The 21,688-nt window shown below is 36.2% G+C and overlaps 1 protein-coding gene across 7 annotated transcripts in view; it reads left to right on the top strand.

The window, feature by feature from the left end:
• The window catches only part of Stag1 (stromal antigen 1), a 305,967-nt gene that overhangs the window by 96,084 nt on the left and 188,195 nt on the right, over positions 1 to 21,688 (top strand). For all 7 annotated transcript variants that reach the window (XM_021207927.1, XM_029543705.1, XM_029543700.1 and 4 more), the window contains one exon: positions 3,905 to 4,069. In XM_021207927.1, coding sequence (XP_021063586.1) covers positions 3,905 to 4,069 — 165 coding nt within the window. The remainder of the gene's footprint in view (positions 1 to 3,904; positions 4,070 to 21,688) is intronic.

Here is a 21,688-nt window from a genome sequence, read left to right on the forward strand (position 1 = left end):
ATCCTTTCATGGGTATTTTGTTCCTTATTCTAAGGAGGAATGAAGTATCCACAGTATGGTCATCCTTCTTGGTTTTCCTGTGTTTTGCAAAATGTATCTTGGTATTCTAAGTTTCTGGGCTAATATCCACTTATCAGTGAGTGCATATCTAGTGACTTCTTTTGTGATTTGGTTACCTCACTAAAGAAAATTGGACATAGTACTACCGGAGGACCCAGCAATACCTTCTGGGCATATACCCAGAAGATCTTCCAACTGGTAATAAGGACACATGCTCNACTATGTTCATAGCAGCCTTATGTATAATAGCCAAAAGCTGGAAAGAACCCAGATGTTCCTCTATGGAGGAATGGACACAGAAACTGTGGTACATTTGCACACTGGAGTACTACTCAGCTATTAAAAACTGAATTTATGAAATTCTTGGGCAAATGGATGTATCTGGAGGATATCATCCTTAAATTTATTTTTAATTTGTCAGCTTTTTTTTGTTTTTCTGAAATCTATGTTTTTATTTAAAATAATTCAGCAGTGTGTTTCTGAAAAACTTCAGAGAAATGTAGAGCATCTTATCTGGCACAAAAAAAACACAAAGCCATACTTTTACTACCTATTACCAAATCTTACCATCAAAGTGTAGAAATCAAAGTTCATTGGTATTTGTAGAATGACAGAGAACTGTGGAAAGTCCCCCGTATTTGTTCAGCTGGTTTATGATCCAAATATCATTTTGATTCAACAGGAGAAAGAACAGTATTTTATATGTTCAGCAGTTGTTTGTCTATATTGAGTAAAAAAACAAATTCTAAATTTTATAAACTCTAATTTGTTATTTTTCCTTTATATTTGTATTTAATAGATTATTATCCATTTTAAGGTTACTAAAGATTTCCTCTTTGTTTAGTGCTATTACAGTTATGGATACTTCCAGTTTTCTGAACTCTCCACTACCCTATATTATTTTATGGGCAACAAATGATTTCTACACACTTAAATGCATATTTTTTAGGGACAACGGCATTACACTAAGTATTACACAGTTATAAAAACCAGAAAATTTAAAATTGAAACCATTACCTATTTAACTAGATTTTCTCAAAATTTGCTAATTTTTTTATCTCCAATTTTGGGCCCAGCCAGATCCTAAGAATCCTACTTGTTCTGTGCTTTGTTTCTTTTTTTTCTTTTCCCCCCTGCAACATGACTTTATTCCACCTGTGGTAAATTGTTATTTTGGAATGTTTAAAAAAGATAAGCAAGGATATTAATCAGAATCACCTTGATTTTAATTTAATCTATTCAATTTGTGAATATTTGGTTATATTGTCTTATAATTAACATGTATTTCTTAAACTTAGGTATGTGAATCTTTTTTGGGGGGATACAATGAAGCATCTATTTACTACAGATAGATTGTCATAGATAAAGTTCAACTCATTTAGCTTGGAATACCAGTGCATTCATTTAGTTATTTGAGGATTTTAGGTATATGCAACTTATGAGCAACTAAACTACTCAAAAGTGTCCCACTCTCAGCAACTCTCTTCAGAGAGGAGTGCAGGATACGAGGGTGTGGGAGCATATGAATCTCCTTACCCAGCAATCTTTAATTAATTGCTACTACATCCTTAGAGAGGGGTATAGTCTTCTTGCCCCCTCCCCTTTCCACCCCTCCCCTCCACCCGGCGTGAAAAGTTAAAAGAACTGTCCATCAACAAGTTAATGGATAAAATTTATGCACTGTCATGGAACAACTTCAAAGGAAAAAAAAGAAAGATACTTTAATATATTTCTATAAAATATATTAACAATAGAAATAGAATGATCCAGATGTCTATATAAGTAACAAAATTAACAGAAATCACGCGCGCGCGCACACACACACACACACACACACACACACACACACACACACACACATATAATTTTTTTTTTTTCCCAAGACAGGGTTTCTCTGTATAGCCCTAGCTGTCCTGCAACTCACTTTGTAGACCGCCTGCCTCTGCCTCCCAAGTGCTGGGATTAAAGGTGTGCGCCACCACCTCCAGATGTTTCTACATATCTTAAGGGCCTTTGCAAGATAACAAGAAACTACTTACTGCTTCTTAAGAATGGAAGCTGCAGTCTGTGTATGTTCTTTGGTTGGTGGTTCAGACTTTCAGAGCCCCAAGGGTCTAGGTTAGTTAACTCTGTTGGTCTTCCTGTGGAATTCCTATCCCTTCAGGTCTGAAATCCTTCCTCTTATTCTTTCATGAGAGTCTCCAGGCTTCATCCATTGTTAGGCTGTGGGTGTCTTTGTTTGTCTGAGTCAGGTGCTGGACTTACCCCTCCCTGCTCATAAGTAGCAGATGTGCAACTTGACCTTCATCTGGGTCCTGAAAACTGGAATGGGGACTATCTTAAAAATTGTTACCTGTAAGTGAGATATATTCTACTAGCTGAGCTGTCTTCCTCAGTGGGAGGGGAAGTGCCTAGACTCACAGAGGCTTGAAGTATCCAGGGTGGGGGTGGGGTGAGGTGTGGTGTGATGCCCACTTACTCAGTGGAGAATGGGATGGGGGGGGAAAGGATTGTGGGAGGGGGTGGCCGAAAGGGGGGCAGTGAGTGAGATATAAGATGAATAGGTAAAAAAAATATTAAAGAAAAAAGAATGGAAGCTGTTGACTGTGATAATGCTAGGATGACTGACTCTAAAACTGTTGACAAAACTCAAACCTTGTAGAGATCTCTCCCTACCCCCTCCCTGGCTATGCTGTATAATGTTCCTACAGCGCCCTCTGTTCATAAAGGCCTGTACTGCAGAAGATAGCACTAGAATTTGTTTATAGCATCCTAAAGGAAGACAAATAAGTATAGATATGGAGACATGAGACAGGAAATAGGTAATTGGAGCAGGGCTCTAATGAAAACAAATTACTCAAAAAAAGTATAATTGTTGATCATTTACCAAAATTGATGTTGGCTAATTTGAAGCAGTAACCATGTAGCTAGTTGATATATAAATTCATAAACATTTCTGGATTTGGATGAAGTAACTACAGAAACATTTCTCATTTTCTCTGGCTTTAGGATACAGTAGTAGCTAGTATCAATGTTGAAAACCTAGTGGGCTGGGGATGAAGCTCAATTGGGAGATTGTCTGCCTAGCATGCACAAAGCCTTGGGTTCTGTCAGTGCATTGCAGAATCAACAATGGTGAGTGCCTGGAATACCAGCACTTGGGAGATAGAAGGATTGGGAGTTCAGAAGTTTTTGTTTTTGTTTTGTTTTGTTTTGTTTTTGTTTTTTTTTTTTGTTTGTTTTTTCAGTCACAACGTGAGTTTGAGGTTAGCTTGCGTTAAATGAGATTATATCTGGAAAAACCAAAAGAAGGAAATAACTGTTCCAGGAGGGTAGTGATAATTATGTAATTTAGGCAGTATCAGAGCAGAACTGTTTTGATTTTGATGTATTCCCAGTATCTTGAACAGCTCCAAGAGTGCCCCCTTAGAGTATTTGTTGAAAGAATAAGGTTTTTGTTTTTGTTTTTTTAGAGTAATTCATCAACAAAATTTGGAAATACAGGATTTTCCGGTACTGTTTTAATGAACGAGGCTCTCAAAGTGCAGGAGAGTATATTGAGGAAGATATAAATTTGTTAATGTCAAGAGTAGATATAGTTAAATCATTAAATATTGCTATATAGAAAATCTAGTCAGATCTAAAATTTTATTTTAACATCTCCAGTTTCTATGTTTTTATTGTAATTTTTTTGGCCATTGACAATTTTTAATTGTTTTTGTTTAGGGATTGATCTTTGACCTATAGTATTTCAAATCACCATCATTGGATCAAACAATGTAAGATTATGTTTATATAGAATAAGAAGTTTGCACTTAGTGCATTTTTTTATCTTTTTATTCAGTCAACAAATAAGAAACCTCGAAAATCTCCAGGAGAAAAGAGCAGGATTGAAGTTGGAATTAGAGGAGCAGGTCGTGGAAGAGCCAATGGGCACCCTCAACAGAACGGCGACGGGGATCCTGTCACCTTATTTGAGGTGGTGAAGCTGGGGAAGAGTGCAATGCAGGTAATCTTTAAATGTTTTTATTCCTTGTATAAAGCAAGCAGTCAGTAATCTGTATGGAATGTGCTAGTGTGTTATTTGACACCTCATGTGCATTGTGTGTATCAATGTCTGTATGCTTTTGACGATAGCTTTTCTAACCAGGGTCTTGAATACGCCGAGCGTGCACTCTACTACTTATTCATTCCTCTAACCTCCCTACAGCTAATTTTTGACTGAGCCAAAATGTTATTCGTTGTGGGTGTTTCAGTTTAGCTTGTAAAGAACATTTTGTTTATTAGCAAGGTATTTTTTGAGTTACATTAAAGAAAATGAGTAGTAGGAGATGCTCAAGAGAATTTGTATTGTCTTGATATAGTTTTGACCTTGATTTGATATGTGTAATGTGGATTTTAGAATATTTAGAGAAATTTGTGTGTGGGGGGGGCAGGGGTTGTTTGGAGACTCAAATCCTTACACTTATATAATAAGTGCTTTATATATTGTTATTTCCTTAGCTTAGGGTGATCTTTTTACCGTCGTTCACGTTTTATTTTTGTATTTTAATAATCTACTTACTGTATCTTATGTTTCATTTCTTCAACAATAAAACTAAATGATCCTTAATTTTATTGATGACTTCACTAAAAATATAAACCAGAGTTATTTTTCCACTTCTTTAACATGTTGTTATGTTATTTTTTACTATGAAAATATACTACTATTCATTTAGTCTTTGTACACCCATTTAAAAATGCCATAGGTCAAATTTTTTGCTTCAGGGTTGTTTCCTTGATATAACACATAAGTACCATATTTATCTCCAATAAATTCAACTTCTACTTTTCTAAGATGTGGAGGAAGTAATAAAATGCACATATAACCTAAGGTGTGTTTAGTTGAATATGCTGAATGTGAGATCCGAGTTTGAAGTTCAGGACTCTGGGGCTAGGCAGGAGGCTCATGTGCTTGGGGATAGCCTGTGCTACATAGTGCACTTCTTCTAGAAGAACATATAAATAACCCAGTAATTAAAAAAGGGACTGTAACTGGGCAGTGGTGGCCTACGCCTTTAATCTCAGCATTCAGGAGGTAGTAGATCTCGTATGAGTTTGTTGGCCAGCTTGGTATGTAGAGCTACTTCTAGTATAGCTAAAGCTACCTGAAGCAATGCTGTCTTGAAAAACAAATGAACAAATGAACTTATAAAAGCAGTCTCAGTTTCAGTTTCTTTGTATTGGTGTTTTATATTTCAAAATCAATTATTACTTTAATTGTATTTTCTTTATAAACAGTTATTAATAATAAGTCAACTCTTTGTTTATTTTCTCATTTGCTAATTTTAAAATTGCATTTCAATTTAAGTCTGAAAAGCATGTCAATATTTAATGAAATAGATTTAACATTCAGGACCAACACAGTTTGTCATTAGTTTGTCTTTGTTTTTATTCTTATTTTTTAGTTTTTTTTTTTTTTTTTTTTTTTTTGAGACAGGGTTTCTCTGTATAGCCCTGGCTGTCCTGGTACTCACTTGGTAGACCAGGCTGGCCTCGAACTCAGAAATCCACCTGCCTCTGCCTCCCAAGTGCTGGGATTAAAGGCGTGCGCCACCACACCTGGCCTTTTATTCTTATTTTTTAAAACCCTTAAAGAGATTTAATTTATATTACCTTTTTTGTATATTGATGTATACATTGGTCTTTGAATTTGTGTGACCACCAGCAATGTCGATTATACTGGTAAAACTCTAAGTTGTACAACAACTACTAGATTTTTAGTTCTGAACAGTAAATTATTGTCTGTACATTATATTAGTATATTTTAAAACCAAGTGTCTCGGCCATAAAATTTGACCATATATTCATTAGACTTAGAGAAAAATATTAATAGGCTACTGAAATAGCTGAGTTTTTTAGGTAGTTTTCTCAGTTTTGACTAAAAAGACAAATAAAAGAATTAGGGAAGAATTATGTAAAGGTATGAATTTTACATAAATTTAGTATTCTCAGAAGTCTGCATTTTTATGTTAAACTTTATTTATTATAAATATTTTAGAATTTATTATAATTGGACATTAAAATTATTAATAAAGCTTTTTTTTTAAACTGAACTGGCTAGTTGTGGTAGTATGCATACTTTTTTAAAGGTTTAATTTCCTTAATTTTGTGTATATGTACATGTGGTGGTAATGGAGTGTACACATGTGAGGTCCGATGTCTGAGAATACAGAAAAAAGCATGAGATCCCTTGAAGCGGAAGTTATAATCTAACTGAGTGGTTTCTGGGAACCCAGCAGCACTCTTCACTGCTGAGCCGTCTCTCTAGTCCCATCGTCATGTTTTACTGTGGGCCCAGGGGTTGAACCCTGGTTCTTTACACAGATAGAAGCTACTTTATCAAATGACCCATCTCTCCAGTCTCAAAGTAATGTTGTATGAGCAAAATTCCATTTTTTTAAAACAAATTCTTAAACAAGGTAATATTTTATATATTATTTCCAGATCACTTTTCTACCACATTTTCTGAATATGAATTATTAGGACATTGTAACCATCAGAATTTGATTTTAATATAATATTTCAACTATATTTTGTTGCTTTCTTTTTAAAACTTATCAAATAATTGAGCACTTATATTTTTCTTTACTTGGTATATTGAGATTAATGTATAAGCTTTGGTCATTTTGTTTTTAATCCTGCAACCTATTGGTGGCATTATTATTCTGCATTTGACTTCCTTTTTTTCAAATTTATTTGTTTTTCGCTCATATATTTCTGACCATGATTTCTTCCGTATGCTTTAATTTTGTTTGCCTACAGTATAATCTCCTAAAGGTAGTACATTTGTACATTTTATCATATGTCTAAAATGTAAATGTGGGATTGTTTCGTAACAAATTTTCTTGTGTTTGTCCTTATCCAAGATCATCATTCTTAAATGATTAATAAGGACCTTTGATTATCAGTGACTTGGTAATTTCATTATTTTTTGCCTATCCACTTCAAACATAATGTCATGGTAAACTGTCCTATAGAGAGTATAAGAGCTATGCATGTTCCTGTACTTCTGAAACCAAAGACTGATGCTGGAGGAATATAAAATTAGAGCAATATTCTATCTCAAGCGTACATGGTGGACTGAGAGAATAGATGAAGAAATGAGAATATACAGGTTTGTTTCAAAAGGCAGGTCCTTACTGACCTTGCCTACAATTGAAGTTGAAGCTCTACTAGACAAGTGTAGGCTTATAATGATCCTATAGTATAGTTCTAATCTGATGTGTCCTTCAGAGCTTCATGTTTCAGAGCTGCTTCTTGTAGCTCATGGTAATGTTTTGGGTGTTACACCCTTAGCATGGAAGCCCTGCCTTGCCAAGGTTAGTAGCTATTTGGTGGGACTTTAAGTGTTTGCATCTTCTGGTTCCAGCTTACTCTTGTCCTTTTCAGTTCCCCACCATGTGAACATGTCTGTGCTGCTGGCTCTTACTTCCATGACTTCTGTGTCTTTCTCATCAATAAAGCTGCAATCCTCTGAGACTGAAAGCTAAAATAATTTCATCTTTTACAAAATTACCTTTAGTAATCTTGTCACCACAATGAGAAAAATAATTCAGATTTCATGTGTCTTCATGCTATCCTTCAGTGTTCCTGTTATACTTATTATTCATACAGTTATTGTAAAAAATCACCTAAATACTCAGACAAAAAATGAACAAATTAGCAAATAAATAGTCATGTAATTAATTAAAATTGGGAATAAATAAAACAAAACAGATTAAGAAAGAGAACCAGACTTAAATAATTAAAATAAATTGTTGAAATATATTGTTCAAAAAATTAGTGCGAACAATGGGGAGTATTAAAATACTCAAGAATAGCTTCCCTTTAGACATTCACTTAGAGTGTAGCCCAGAGAAGGAAAGAAGATAGTAATAAGATATAGCAAATTTATGTCAGAAATGTAAGGATAAATTGATATTAGACAATCTTGTACTATAATGTACCAAATAATCATGTTATATGGAAGATCTATACTATCTGAATTGATATATAGTGTTTGTAGAAATTATTTTATATTCATTATGAAAACTTTATGAATGGGGAAAACAAGGAACTTCTGATCCCAGTAAATGTTATCTCTCTTAAAACCACACAATTCTCTATGTATCTTTTCATAGTGAAATACAGACAGAGTCCCTGGCCCAAGCGTTATTGTTACTGCTTATTACTTGCCAATGGAATCCGTAGCCAATGTCTTAAACCAACAATAATGGAAAGCCAAATAAAATATGAAAATAATAAAAGAGAAAAGCTGCAATAGTTGAAAAGAAGGTGTAGATGTAGTCATATTCACAGAGGATACACATGTCTATATTAAAATATATATAAATATATAAAATTTCAAGGGAACTTTTTTTAGGTGTTTCTCAGCCATTCAATATTCCTCAGATGAGAATTCTTTGTTTAGCTCTGTACCCCATTTTTTAATGGGGTTATTTGAGTTTCTGGAGTCTAGCTTCCTGAGCTCTTTTTATATATTGGATATTAGTCCTCTATCAGATTTAAGATTGGTAAAAATCCTTTCCCAATCTGTTGGTGGCCTTTTTGTCTTGTTGGCAGTGTCTTTTGCTTTGCAGAAGCTTATCCTTAGTCATCAGGGAAATGCAAATCAAAACAACCCCGAGGTCGGGCGTGGTGGTACACACCTTTAATCCCAGCACTTGGGAAGCAGAGGCAGGCGAATTTCTGAGTTCCAGGCCAGCCTGGGACGTTGTACATCGTGGTGCGGAGCCTAGTGCGCACCACGATGTACAACGTCCACAAGCAGCCAGATACTAATGCACATGCCAGGAAGATTCTGCTGAAGGGACCCTGATATAGCGGCCTCTTGTGAGGCTATGCCAGTGCCTGGCAAACACAGAAGTGGATGCTCACAGTCAGCTATTGGATGGAGCACAGGGCCCCCAATGGAGGAGCTAGAGAAAGCACCCAAGGAGCTGAAGGGGGATGCAACCCTGTAGGAGGAACAACAATTTGAACTAACCAGGCCCCCCCCCCCCACCAGCTTGTGTCTGTAGCTGCTTATGTAGCAGAAGATGGCCTGATCCGCCGTCATTGGGAAGAGAGGCCCCTTGGTCTTGCAAACTTTATATGACCCAGGACAGGGGAATGCCAGGGCCAAGAAGTAGGAGTGGGTGGGTAGGGAAGCAGGGGCGGGGGGAGGGAATGGGGAACTTTCGGAATAGCATTTGAAATGTAAATAAAGAAAATATCAAATAAAAAATATTAAAAAAAATTTCAAGGGAAAGTTTTCTGTAATTGAGAACTGAGAATATCAGGGTTCTTGTATAGAAAATTAACATTAAAAGGTTTTGACTAGTGAGGTGGCTCAACTTGTGTAAGCTGTTGAATTGAATTCAGCCTCCAGAATTCATATGGTAAGGGGTTTTTACCTCACATGAGTCCACTCTCCCCAAAAATTAAATAGGAAACCCATGGTCTTTTGTAAAGCAATAGAAGTAATTACAAGCACAAGTTGCTTGATCATATTTACAGTCTTGTCAGTTTCTTTCTTGGAGCAATTTAGATGATGATTCATGGGTATAAAAAGATTGGAGTCAGACACTAACAACTTTTTGATAGATCTTATGGGGAAATAATGAAAGTTTTATAGAATTTTAGTTGATATGGTTGTTCCTTGTTCCTAATGGATAGCCTAAAAAAGTAAAATTAGCTCTCAACAATTTATTGTTGAATGGCTGAACTAAAAGTCCATTGGTTGACCTTTAGCAGTACAAACTGAAAAATACTAAAGTATTTTAGAAAGCAATTTTCTAAAAATCCATCAATATTACAACACTCAAAACATTCTGTGGTCATAACCTAGTCTCTGTTAGCTACAAATTATAGTCGGGCATGTAAGGAAGGAAAGAAAATGTCACCATTTCACTCATCAGCGAGTTGACTGTGAGAGATAAAAGATCTCGGTGACCCTAGCTGTTTGAATTAGTTGTTCTCTAAATAAGAGAAATTTTCCTTAGTGTAGTGCTAGAGAATTTGTGTGTGACACTTTTACTTGGACATTTTAACTTTCTGGTCATTACTTTTTTCTTTCTGGTTATTTTTGAGATGTGGTTTCTATCGTTCTGGCTGTAATGTAACTCACAGTGTTGAACATGCTGGTTTCAAACTTACAGAGATCTGACTGCCTCTGCCTCCTGAGTGCTGGGATTAAAAGTGTGGACATTTTGACTTAAAATTTATGTCAATAAACATATGTATAATTAGTAAGCTGAGAGTTTTTTTTCTTAAATTTGGTTGTTATGTGTTTTTGACCACTTGAGACAATTTTCTGTAAACCACTCCTGTTATTTTTTTGTACCTCCAGAGTTCAACAGTTGGACTATTTAGTTCAGTCATTCAAAAAATTTGGTTTAAAAGAGAATGCACATTTAAAGTAACCACAGAGAAGGTATACACCAATGGTTTTGTTTCTAACTTCTCCAAAACATATTACAAAAGCTTATTAGTTGTTGGTTAAAAGTACGTTATCTTTAAGTTACTTAGATTGGAGTTATGAAGGGTTATTACCTCAGATTAACAATTTTCTAAAACCAGAGGTGTGGCTTGGTGGTAGAGAACTTCCTTAGCAGGTATAAGGCTCTTTCTTTGTTCAGTATGTAAGGAGTAACTTTTCTCACTACATTGTTGAATTATATCCTAAAGGTACCAGTTTTTTTTTTTTTCTTATTTCAACTTATACTGAACACATTGCTATTATAAAACATTTTATAGTCTTACTGAGAATTCAAGTCTTAAAATAACTGGTGTGCTTTAATAATATTCTCCATTTTTTTCCTTAAGTCATTTTTTGGGGGTGCGGAGGGGAGGTTTCGAGTCAGGGTTTCTCTGTATAGCCCTGGCTGGCCTGGTACTCAGAAATCTGCCTGTGTCTGTTTGGCTTCCTTAAGTCATTTTGTATCACTTTGTATGCTGATGATATTTAGTAGACTAAGGAAAGTAGTAATTGTAATTCCTTGAAACTAATAGTCATTTATATGTATGTAATTATAAATGATTGTTTATATATACTGCATTTTATTCCATTTTAATAAAAATTCACCTTTTTTATGTACCTATAATCATTTATATTGTTTGTAGATATTTAAATATATGCCAAGGTGTGTACTGGTTTTACTTTAAATGAAGAATATAAGTGTTTTTGCTTCTGTCTAAAATGCTCTTTTATATTTTTCAGGAAGGATCTTAGTAGTATTAAATGTCACACTAAATGAGATATAGTAGCATATCCTATCTATTCCAGCAGGAGAAGGGTGATAGAGACATGAAAATTTTACATTCAAGGAAAGACTGGGATACAGAAGTAATACACATTCTTGCCTCAAAATCAAAATAAATGAATACATAAACAAATATCACAGAAATAACTCCATGTTCACGTATAATGAGATATCTTTCTAAAAAAAAGACTTTAACTTAGATTGAATATGTTCTCATTTCATACTTTAGCTTTGAATATAGTAAAGCAAAACTCCTGGTGAAAAAGTTTATTTCTAAGCTGCTAAAAATAAACAGAATATATGTTGAGATGATTTCTTACTGTTTGCTATGCTTTAGGCTTAATCCTTTGATCTAGGGCTAGAAAGATAATTCTTTCCTGCTAGTAAAATTATTTGAATCTAGTACAGGATTCCTTAACCTGAAGTCAATATTAAATTCTGGAAAACATGAACATAAATGGAAATAGTTTTGAAAAATTGGAAAGTGATTTTAAGCAAGAGACAGAAAGACAGAGACAGACAGACAGACAGATAGACAACAGTGGGGTTGGAGTGAGGGCAGGAGGGACAGAGAGAGATGAGAGTTGATCTCTGGGTAGTTTTTTTTTTTTTTTTTTTGTTTTTTTGAGACAGGGTTTCTCTGTATAGCCCTGGCAGTCCTGGAACTCACTCTGTAGACCAGTCTGGCCTCAAACTCAGAAATCCGCCTGCCTCTGCCTCCCAAGTGCTGGGATTAATCTGGGTAGTTTTAAAAGGCTTGTTAGTGTCACTGAAGATTTAATTTGTAGCCTTAGAATTAATAGAATTCTTTAATTTTCCTTTTGGAGCTTTACAGCACACAGTTAGGAAATGACAACTTACTATTCAACAAGAAGAAAGCAATAGTAAGTTATAATTGATGCCAAGAACTCCTTTGAGGATTTGTAGGTAATAGAGTGTCTCATCATGCCAAAGTGTACAAAGTTTTCATCTAATTTGAAGTAATTTTAGAAATTATTTATAGATGACACGTGGTTAGCATCTTTGGTCTAGAATATGAATGTATTCTCATGAATAGCAGTAATAATGTATATCTTTTACCTAATTGGATAACATGGTCAGTATGAATCTTCAGACAACGTCTGTCACTATAGGAAAATATAGATAATTCCTTTTTAGAACATATAACACACCTAGAGGGTGATTCACGGTATGAACTTGGAAATAGTTTATAGTGAATAGTTTATCTTTCTTTAGGGATTTGTTCTTCTCTTCATTCAAAGTTGTATTTGTAAATTAGTCTGGATCTGAAAACTATGAGAAAGCATAACTTTTGTCTCCGTCTCCTTCAATCAAGTTTTATCTATCAGGCTAGAGTTTTAGCTGTTGAATAAATCAAATAGTACATTAGTAGGGTGACCATGTATTTTGTTCTGAGTGGTGTTTGTTAATACCTACTGCTGAGCTTTTCTGCAGGTTGAGATACTTCAATCACAATGTCCAAGCTTCAATTCACACATAATTTGTCGATGTTGTCTTTGAAGGTGAAGTGTGACTAAATAGTCTGTGTTACCTTGAGATGTCATTATCTACATTGAACACTGGAAATTCTTCTTTATGACCCTGATTTTTACACATACACTTGGCTTACAAAAAAGGATATCCTCTAAATTCTATAAAGATGTGCCTGTCTACTCACTTTATTAATGTAGCTTCCAAGGGTTCCAGCGGTTTTGGGGCATACTAGAGTGTGGGTATGTATTTCTTATATGATAGATCAAATGAAAATTCTTAACTCTTAAATCATTGCATTCCATATCAATATCAAAGAACCTCTGACATCATAGCTATTAACTTTATAACCATCTCCACACAAACTAATGTGTTCATTCCAAATCTCTAGTGAGTATACCAGTAGTAATGAGTTTGCTTAGTAGAAAAGTATTTATACTTTCTGCTGAAAAAAAATTTTTTTAACAAGGGACAGTGTTTGTTTGTTTGTTTATTTATTTATTTTTTACTTAGTCTCTTTGCATCCCTCTCACTCTCACTGCCCTCTTCCTGGTCACTCCCTTCCCCAATCCTTCCCTCTTTCTCCTCCCCTTCTGTGAGCAGCCCCACACCCCCTCCTCCCTACCTTGGTACTTCAAGTCTCTGCAAGGATATGCACTTCCTCTCCCACTGAGGCAAGACAAGTCAGCCCAGCTTCTAGAGCATATCCCAGCATACTAGAACTAGAACATGTACAGAGAACAGCTTTTGGGATAGCTCCTGTTCCAGTTGTTTGGGACCCACATGAAGACATCTGTGTGGGTCCAGCCTGTGTATGTTCTTTGGTTGGTGGTTCAGACTCAGAGCCCCAATGGTCCAGGTTAGTTGATTCTGTTGGTCTTCCCGTAGAGTTCCTATCCCCTTCAGGGCCTACAATCTTTCCTCCTATTCTTCCATAAGAGTCTCCAAGCTTCATCCACTGTTTGGCTATGGGTGTCTGTATCTGTCTAAGTCAGATGCTAGTTGTAGGCTCTTAGAGGACAACATGCTTCCGTCTGTCAGCATAACAGTATCATTAATAGTGTCAGAGAGTGGTACTTGCCCATGGGATAGGTCTCAAGTTGGGCTTGTTATTGGTTGGCCATCCCCTCAGTCCGCTTCATTCCCCTTGCCTGCTTTTCTTGTAGACAGGATAAATTTTGGGTCAGTTTTTGTGGGTCAGTTGGTGCCTGTCGCTTCACTGGAGTTCTTGCCTGGCTACAGGAGGTGACCTCTTCAGGTTTCACATTCCAAATGTGTCACAGCTTCATTGGTTCTTGTGTGCCTACCTTATCTCAGTTCTCTGTCTTGTCCTGGAGATGCCCCGTACCTTCTTACCCCCATCAATTGCAGATTTCCATTTATTTTCATGGCCATATAACCATCTCTCCTGTCCTTCCATACCTGATCCAGAACTCCCCTTCCTATGCCCTCTCCTTTTCAGTTCCCTCCCTCCATCTGCCTCTTACGCCTCTTTTATTCTCCCTTCTAAGTGAGATTTAAGTTTCCTTGCTTGGACCTTCCTTTTTGTTTAGCTTCTTTGGGTCTGTGTAACATGGTACATGTATTTTATGGCTAATATCCCTTTATAAGTGAGTACATGCCATGCATTTTTTTTTTTTTTTTTGGATGGAACTTAAAATATCAGGATGACATTCTTTTAAGTTCCATTTGTCTGCAGAATTCATGATGTGTACATTTCAATAGCTGAATAGTGTTCCATTGTGTAGATGTAACACATTGTCTTTTTCCATCCTTCAGGTAAGGAACATCCAGGTTTTTTTCAGTTTCTGACTATTTCAAATAAAGCTTCTATGAACAGAGTTGAGCAAGTGTCTGTGAGATGTTGGTGTGGGGTTTATTAGTTAAAGAATGACTTACATAAAGTGTGAGATTTACCTTGGAAAGCTGACTTTTATCATTGAATTTTAATGGAGGAGGGGCTTATTCAGAAATTAAGGGGGCATGAGTTCCAGGAGTGGTTTTTCTTCATGATAGGATTTTTACTCTTTTCTCGATGTGTCATGCCATCAGACACATGTTGGGAAGTAGCAGTTGTGAAAGACTCATGATATGGAGCTGCTTATATAATGAAACAAAAGATAGAGGTCATCACTATTGGCCACATTGGTATCAATTTGTGTCCTGGCCAAGTTTATGTCAACATGACACAAGCTAAAGTCATCTATGAAAATTCTTCCATAAGACTGGGTTGTTAAGTAAGCCTGTAGGGCTTTTTTTTTTTTTTTTAATTTAGTGATCATTAATGTGAGGGAACCACTGTTGGTGTTTCCCCTGGGCTGGTGATCTTCGGTTCTATAAGAAAGCAGGCTGAGCATGACATGATGAACAAGGCAGTAAGCAGCACCTCTTCTGGGTCTCTGAATCAACTGCTGCCTCCAGGTTCCTGCCCCATTTGAGTTCCTATCTTGACTTCCTTCAGTGATGGACTACACTGTGGAAGTGTAAGCCAAATAAACCCTTTTCCTAATCAGCTTGCTTTTTTGTCATATTATTCCATCGAAGCAATAGAAACCCTGAAACTAGTGGGTTATGGCCAATCGTGTGGGGGTGGGGTGGTGGTTGTGGTGATTGTGTGTGTGTGTGTGTGTGTGTGTGTGTGTGTGTCACATGATGTCCTATTGCAATATTTACCTGAAATCTTTTCATTTTTTAGGCATTGTGGAGTTTGCGTATTACTATCTCTTGATACCCACTCTAGTATCCATCATTCAATTTGAAAGGATTAACAAAAGCAAATACACATTTTTCATATTCCAGCAAACACTGGCTGTTTACCTATGTGGAAGGAAAAGAAATCTTTGGCTGTCTGATCAAAAGCAGATGGGGCGCTATCAGTTCCTATTGAGTTAGAATGGGCTAGAATCCTAATCAAACTATTGATTTAGTAAAGAATTACTATGAAGATCTAGTATACAAAATTGTATAAAAAGGTTAAAAAATGACGTAAGTTAATATGAGGAGCAGTTATTTGAACAGCTTTACTTGTTACCTAATAGGATTATCACTCTGAATTTATGTTATTAATTAAATTTGTTTTTTTTAACAACTAAGTACAAACAAACAAGCTGGGTTGCTCTCACTGCTCCAACCCCCACATTTTTGTCTCCCTCCTCCCTATAAGCCCTATTTCTTACCTTCATATATGTTTATATTATGACCTTTTGATTTGTAACAAGGGCTGTGAACCTTGTTATGGGAACTGTGTTTTGGGGGCTGATGGGCTTACCAGTTGGTGTGCAGCAGAAGGCCACAATAGGCCTTCCTCTAGAATCACTTAATGGTCATTTGCCCTCTGAGCCCCTCTTGTTCCATGATTGACTTCTGACAGACTTAGTCTTTTACAGACTTGTCACAGGCAATGCTAGGTTCTGTGAAGTTGCCCAGAAGATAGACTGTTTTTAGATGTTTTTTAGCCTTCCTGTCTGTAGACTCTTATTGCTCATTTCCCCATGATGTTACCTCCGCCTTAGAAAGGTGGTATAAATGTCCTATTTAGAGCGAGTCACTTAATGTTACAAACCATTATTCTCTGCATTTACGACCATCTCCTACAATCTTTAGACTTTCATTTTTCTTCACAACTGAGTAAAGTTTCAGTGTGTATATATTTATTTATTAGTTAGAGATCTAAAAAGAGTAGAACTGGGCCCAAAGACATAGCTCAGTGGTTAAGACTATAGTGACTATTGTCCTAAAGAACGATATCAGCCATTACAGTACACTACATTTTCATTATCTATTCATTTGTACATGCACATCTAAACTGATTCCATTTCTTAGCTTTTGGACAGGGTGCTCATCGGACAGCCAAATCTCAATTTAATAAAGATCCAGAAACTAGTCTTTGAGTTGATAAAAATTATTAAAATTATCACTAAGTTATGATTGGAGAATGACCCCGACAATACCCAAAGCTTGGAGGGCAGTTTCTCTTCCCCAGACCAGCATTTTGATTTTATTGGAAACGGTAGCATTGTGGTCCATTGGGTAGCAAGAGTTCACTGTATTGTCTTGGCCAAAGCAAAACTTTGCATGAGGCTTGCATTATATGTGGCTTGTATTATGAGTGCTCTATGAAAAGGACAGCCTTTAGTCTTAGGCTGAAGCACTGGGGCAACCAAGTAAATTCCTGGTATTTGGCAGGGAAAACTGCTAGTGAATTTCTTTTTTGTGAATGCATCACTAATGGACGGTGCAAAAGCAAAGACAAGCTCTCGAAGACTGTCATTCAAAAAACAAATAACAAAAACCCAGTCAAGACTAATAAACAACAACTTCAGGCTTTGAATATGAAGATTATATTATCTTAAACCTAAAAATAAAATAACCACATAAAGTTCTGTCTATAATTACATTATTAAGTATTACATAGTATACATATGATATTACTGTATTCAGTATGAGAGTTTACAGAAGATGTGTGATACTACTAAAAACTAATGAAATGTATTACTACTTACATACTATTTACTGGCTTCTTAGGATGCGAGTGCCGCCCCCCCCCCCTCCAGATTAGGGCTCATTGTCCTTTCTTCTACCCTTTCCTTTTGGGTGCTTACTGTGTATTCTTGGATTTCATAAAATGCACAGCATTTCTATTGCCTTGGTCTCTCAGACACTAGGATTAGAAGAATGAGATGCTACACTGGCTTAGATTAGCATCTTGAGTTCACAAGCTATAGATGATGTGTTTTGGTCATGTAGCTTGTCTTATTTCAAACCACGTGAATCTACCCAGTAGAATCCCTATAGAATATTAACTTTGTCTACCTTTATCTTCTTAACTCTATCAAATAGTTTACAGAAAAATATATATTGATGGAGTTTCAACAATAATGTCTCAGTGTATACTGCATAGATGGGTGGGTTGGGTTGATCTTTATACTAATAGGGATCTTAAAGGGAAGATTTAATATTTAACTGCTAGTTAGATTGTTCTCCACATACATTCTCCTTATGACTTTGGCTTTGTTTTTTTCTCTCACGTTTTACTTTTTTTTTTTTCTTTTCATCACTTCAGATTCCTTAGGGAAAACTCATAATATTGATTTTTATTCTGCTCTCTAGTAAGTTGATTATAGAAAAATGTCATTTTCTCAACTCTAATAAGTGTTTCAAGTGCCCCTTTATGACCCTGTTGTTGTTTTTTGTTTTACAGTTTTAGAGTGAAAGTACTTAGAATGATTAAAGCATAAAATGCTGAGTGTGAGTCTTTGAACATTTTATGTGTTCCTGTATATGTCTCTGCATATAAATTTTCTTTAAGAATAGAATTACATAATTGTACTCACTGAGAAAAAAAAACTAACCTTTTTTTTATCATTAGTGCTAGTATCCCTAGCTACATTTTATTATATGAACTAATACATTATAATTTAGTAAAATGCTTCTTTATAGTTATTTAAATGGGGTTAACTCTGATACTCACAGTACTTAACTATTTTCATTGACAGGAAAAGTACATTTAATATCTGTAGGCAGAAGGGCCGAAACAAATATCAATGTACTAAAATTTTCATTTTTTTTTTTTTTTGTTTTACTTCATATAAGAAAATTCAGGGATCCTCTTGGCAGAAAGATATTTCTTGGCTTCTTGTTGAATCCAGATATAACTACTCAACACATGTTTCCTACGTCTTAGCTGAAATAGTATGTGCCATTTCCAAATGTGACTTAGAAAACTTTCCTATGAAAATTTAGAAATGATTTTCTTTTTCATAACTGGACCTTCAGTTTAGGTTCTAGAATAATTGCGTGTCTATAATTTTATGTACATAAATTTAGAAAGGTGTATTCAGAATTGTGGGTAGTTTTTTTCTATCTTAGAAATAAAAATATAAAATTTATGGTATTTTTTTGTATTCTGTTATATTCTGTAATACTCAGTTTTATGATTCATGTATATCAACAAGGTCATATTTATTGGTAATGTTATTTTTGTCTTCTTTATATTTAATACTTTTTAGTATTTTGCCTTCATCAGTTGGAAAAAGACATGTATTAAAGAAACCACAGCCCACTGTGAGTTTCCTTATTTCTTTCTAAATCAACTTTTGTTTTTATCTATTTTCAGGCTCTTGTTATTTGGTATATACAAGTTTAGGAGTGTTACAGTTTTCTTATGCATGTACTCTTTTGAAATCTGTTTGGTAATGTCTTCATTTTTCTCCTGTCAGATATTAACATAGACATATCAAATTTCTTCTGGTCAATTTTTCAGAGCATATCTTTTGTTTTTATGCTTTTATTACAGCCTATTTTTTACTAACTCAAATGCCTTTCTTGTGTGAACTTTGTAGTTGGTTCATTTTGTAAATACTTGTCAATGTTCTTGTTAATCACAAAATACCAATAATCATATCAGCTATTGGGCTCAAAGTAAAGTAATAGATTGAACTGAACTTTGCAGACTTTTATAGAAGTCTAAGAAATTTGAGACAGGAGTCAAGCTGGCCTTGAACTTCTTTTCTAGCCCAGGGTTTCCTTGAAATTTTAGTTCTCTTGCCTCAGCCTCACTAGTGGTTGAATTGCAGATAGGCACCATCATGATTGTCATAAAAGATAGGCATGTTTTCTTTTATTATTAATTTATTTATTCACTTAACATTCTAATATCAGCTTCCTCTCTCCTCCCAGTTCTCTCTCACACAGATCCTTTTCCCATTTTATCATCTCCTCCTTTGAGAAGGGGGAAACACCCTTTCAGGTATCACCCTCCCCCCAACCCCTGGCACATCAAGTCTCTGCAGGACCAGGTGCATGCACTCTCCCATTGAGTTCAGACAAGGCAGTCCATTTATGGGAATGGAATCCACAGATAGGCAGGCAACAGACTGTGGGACAGGCCCCACTCCTGACTAAGCTGCTCATCTGTTACATATGTGCAGGGGCCCTAGGTCCAGCCCATGCTTGTTTGCTTGCTCTGTGGCTGGTGTTTAAGTCTCTGGGAACCTCTGAGAGTCCAGGTTAGTTGACTTTGTTGGTCTTCCCGTAGAGTCCTCTTCGGTTCCCACAATCCTTCCCCCAACATTTCCATAAGACTCCCTGAGCTCCATTTAAATTTTGGCTGTGGATCTCTGCATCTTTTTCATTGGCTGCTGGGTACAGTCTCTCAGAGGACAATTATACAAGGCCCCAGTATCATTAATGGTGTCTGGGATTGGCTCTTACCCATAGGATGGGTCTCAAGTTGGTGCAGTCATTGGTTGGTCATTTCCTCCATCTCTGCTCTATCTTTGTCCCCGTACATCTTATAGGCATGACACATTTTGTATCAGAGGTTTTGTGGATGGGTTGCTTTCCTTATACCGTCCCTGGGGTCCTGTCTGGCTACTGGAAATGGCCACTTCAGGATTCATATCTCCCACTGCTAGGAGTCTTGGCTAGAGTTGCCCGCATAGACCCTCTATGGCCTCCCCGCACTTCTGTCCCTCCATTCACCTCCAATGTCTATTTTATTTTCCCTTCTGAGAGAGGTATAACCAATCTCCCTTGGGCCCTCCTTGTTACTTGGCTTCTTCGGGTCTGTTAGTTATAGCAACATTATCCTGTACTTTACAGCTAATATCCACTTATAAATGAGTATGTACCATGCATGTCCTCACTCAGGATTATATTCTCTATTCTCAAGTTCCATCCATTTGCCTGCAAAATTCATTATTTCCCTGTTCTTAATGGCTGAGTAGTTCTCCACTGTGTAAATGAACCACACTTTTCTTTATCCATTCTTCAGTTGAGGGACATCTAGGTTTTTTCCAGTGTCTGGATATTATGAATAAAGCTGCTATGAACATAGTTGAGCAAGTGTTTTTGTGAGGTGGTGAAGCATCTTTTGGGTATATGCCCAGGAGTGGAATAGCTAGGTGTTGAGGTAGAACTGATGTCAATTTTCTAAGAAACCACCAAATTTCCATATTGGTGTTCAAGTTCCATTCCCACGAGCAATGGAAGACCGTTCCCCTAGTTCCAGATCCACCCCTGCATCTGCTGTCTCTTGACTTTCGAGATTTGACATTTTGTTGGGAGTAAAGTGAACTCTAATAGTTGTTTTTATTTACCCTTCTCTCATGACTAGGGATGTTGAACATTTCTTTAAGTGCTTCTTGAGCCATTTGAGATTCATTCCTCTGTTGAGAATTCTCTTGTTTAGATCTGTGCCTCTTTTTTTGATTGAGTCATTTAATTTTTTGTCTAACTTATTGAGTTTTCTATATATTTTGGATATTAGCCTTCTGTCATATGTAGTATTGGTAAAGATCTTTTTCTAATATGTAGGCTGTTGTTTTGTCCTGATTTCAGTGTCTTTTGACTTACAAGTTGTCTCCTGTACCGATGCACTTTTTCTATTACTTTTAGTGTGTCTTGTTTTATGTTGAGGTCTTTGATCTGCTTGGACTTGAGTTTTGTTTAGGGTGATATAAATATGGAGATCAGGGGGCCACCCAACTCACCTCAGTCCATTGTGCACTAGGTGTACCTGACTGAGAAGGGATTAGTGGGGCAGGCTTCAGGGCTGGTTAGTCTTGGTGCCCTGCAGGCCTCTGTGTGGAAGCAGGATGCTCTTGGTGTCCTGCATGGCTCTTCCAGATGGAAAGGTGAGCTCACTTCTAGAAAATGATGTCAGGGACATCTAGTAGTCATGGTGGTTTTGTTTTCGTTTTTTGAGTATTGGTGCAGGAATACAGTACAAGAGAGCAAAAATTGGTGATGAGAGTCTCTTCTTTCTTTCTTTCTTTCTTTCTTTCTTTCTTTCTTTCTTTCTTTCTTTCTTTCTTTCTTCCTTCCTTCCTTCCTTCCTTCCTTCCTTCCTT

Source organism: Mus pahari, chromosome 10, assembly GCF_900095145.1.
Source record: "Mus pahari chromosome 10, PAHARI_EIJ_v1.1, whole genome shotgun sequence".
NCBI lineage: Eukaryota > Metazoa > Chordata > Mammalia > Rodentia > Muridae > Mus > Mus pahari.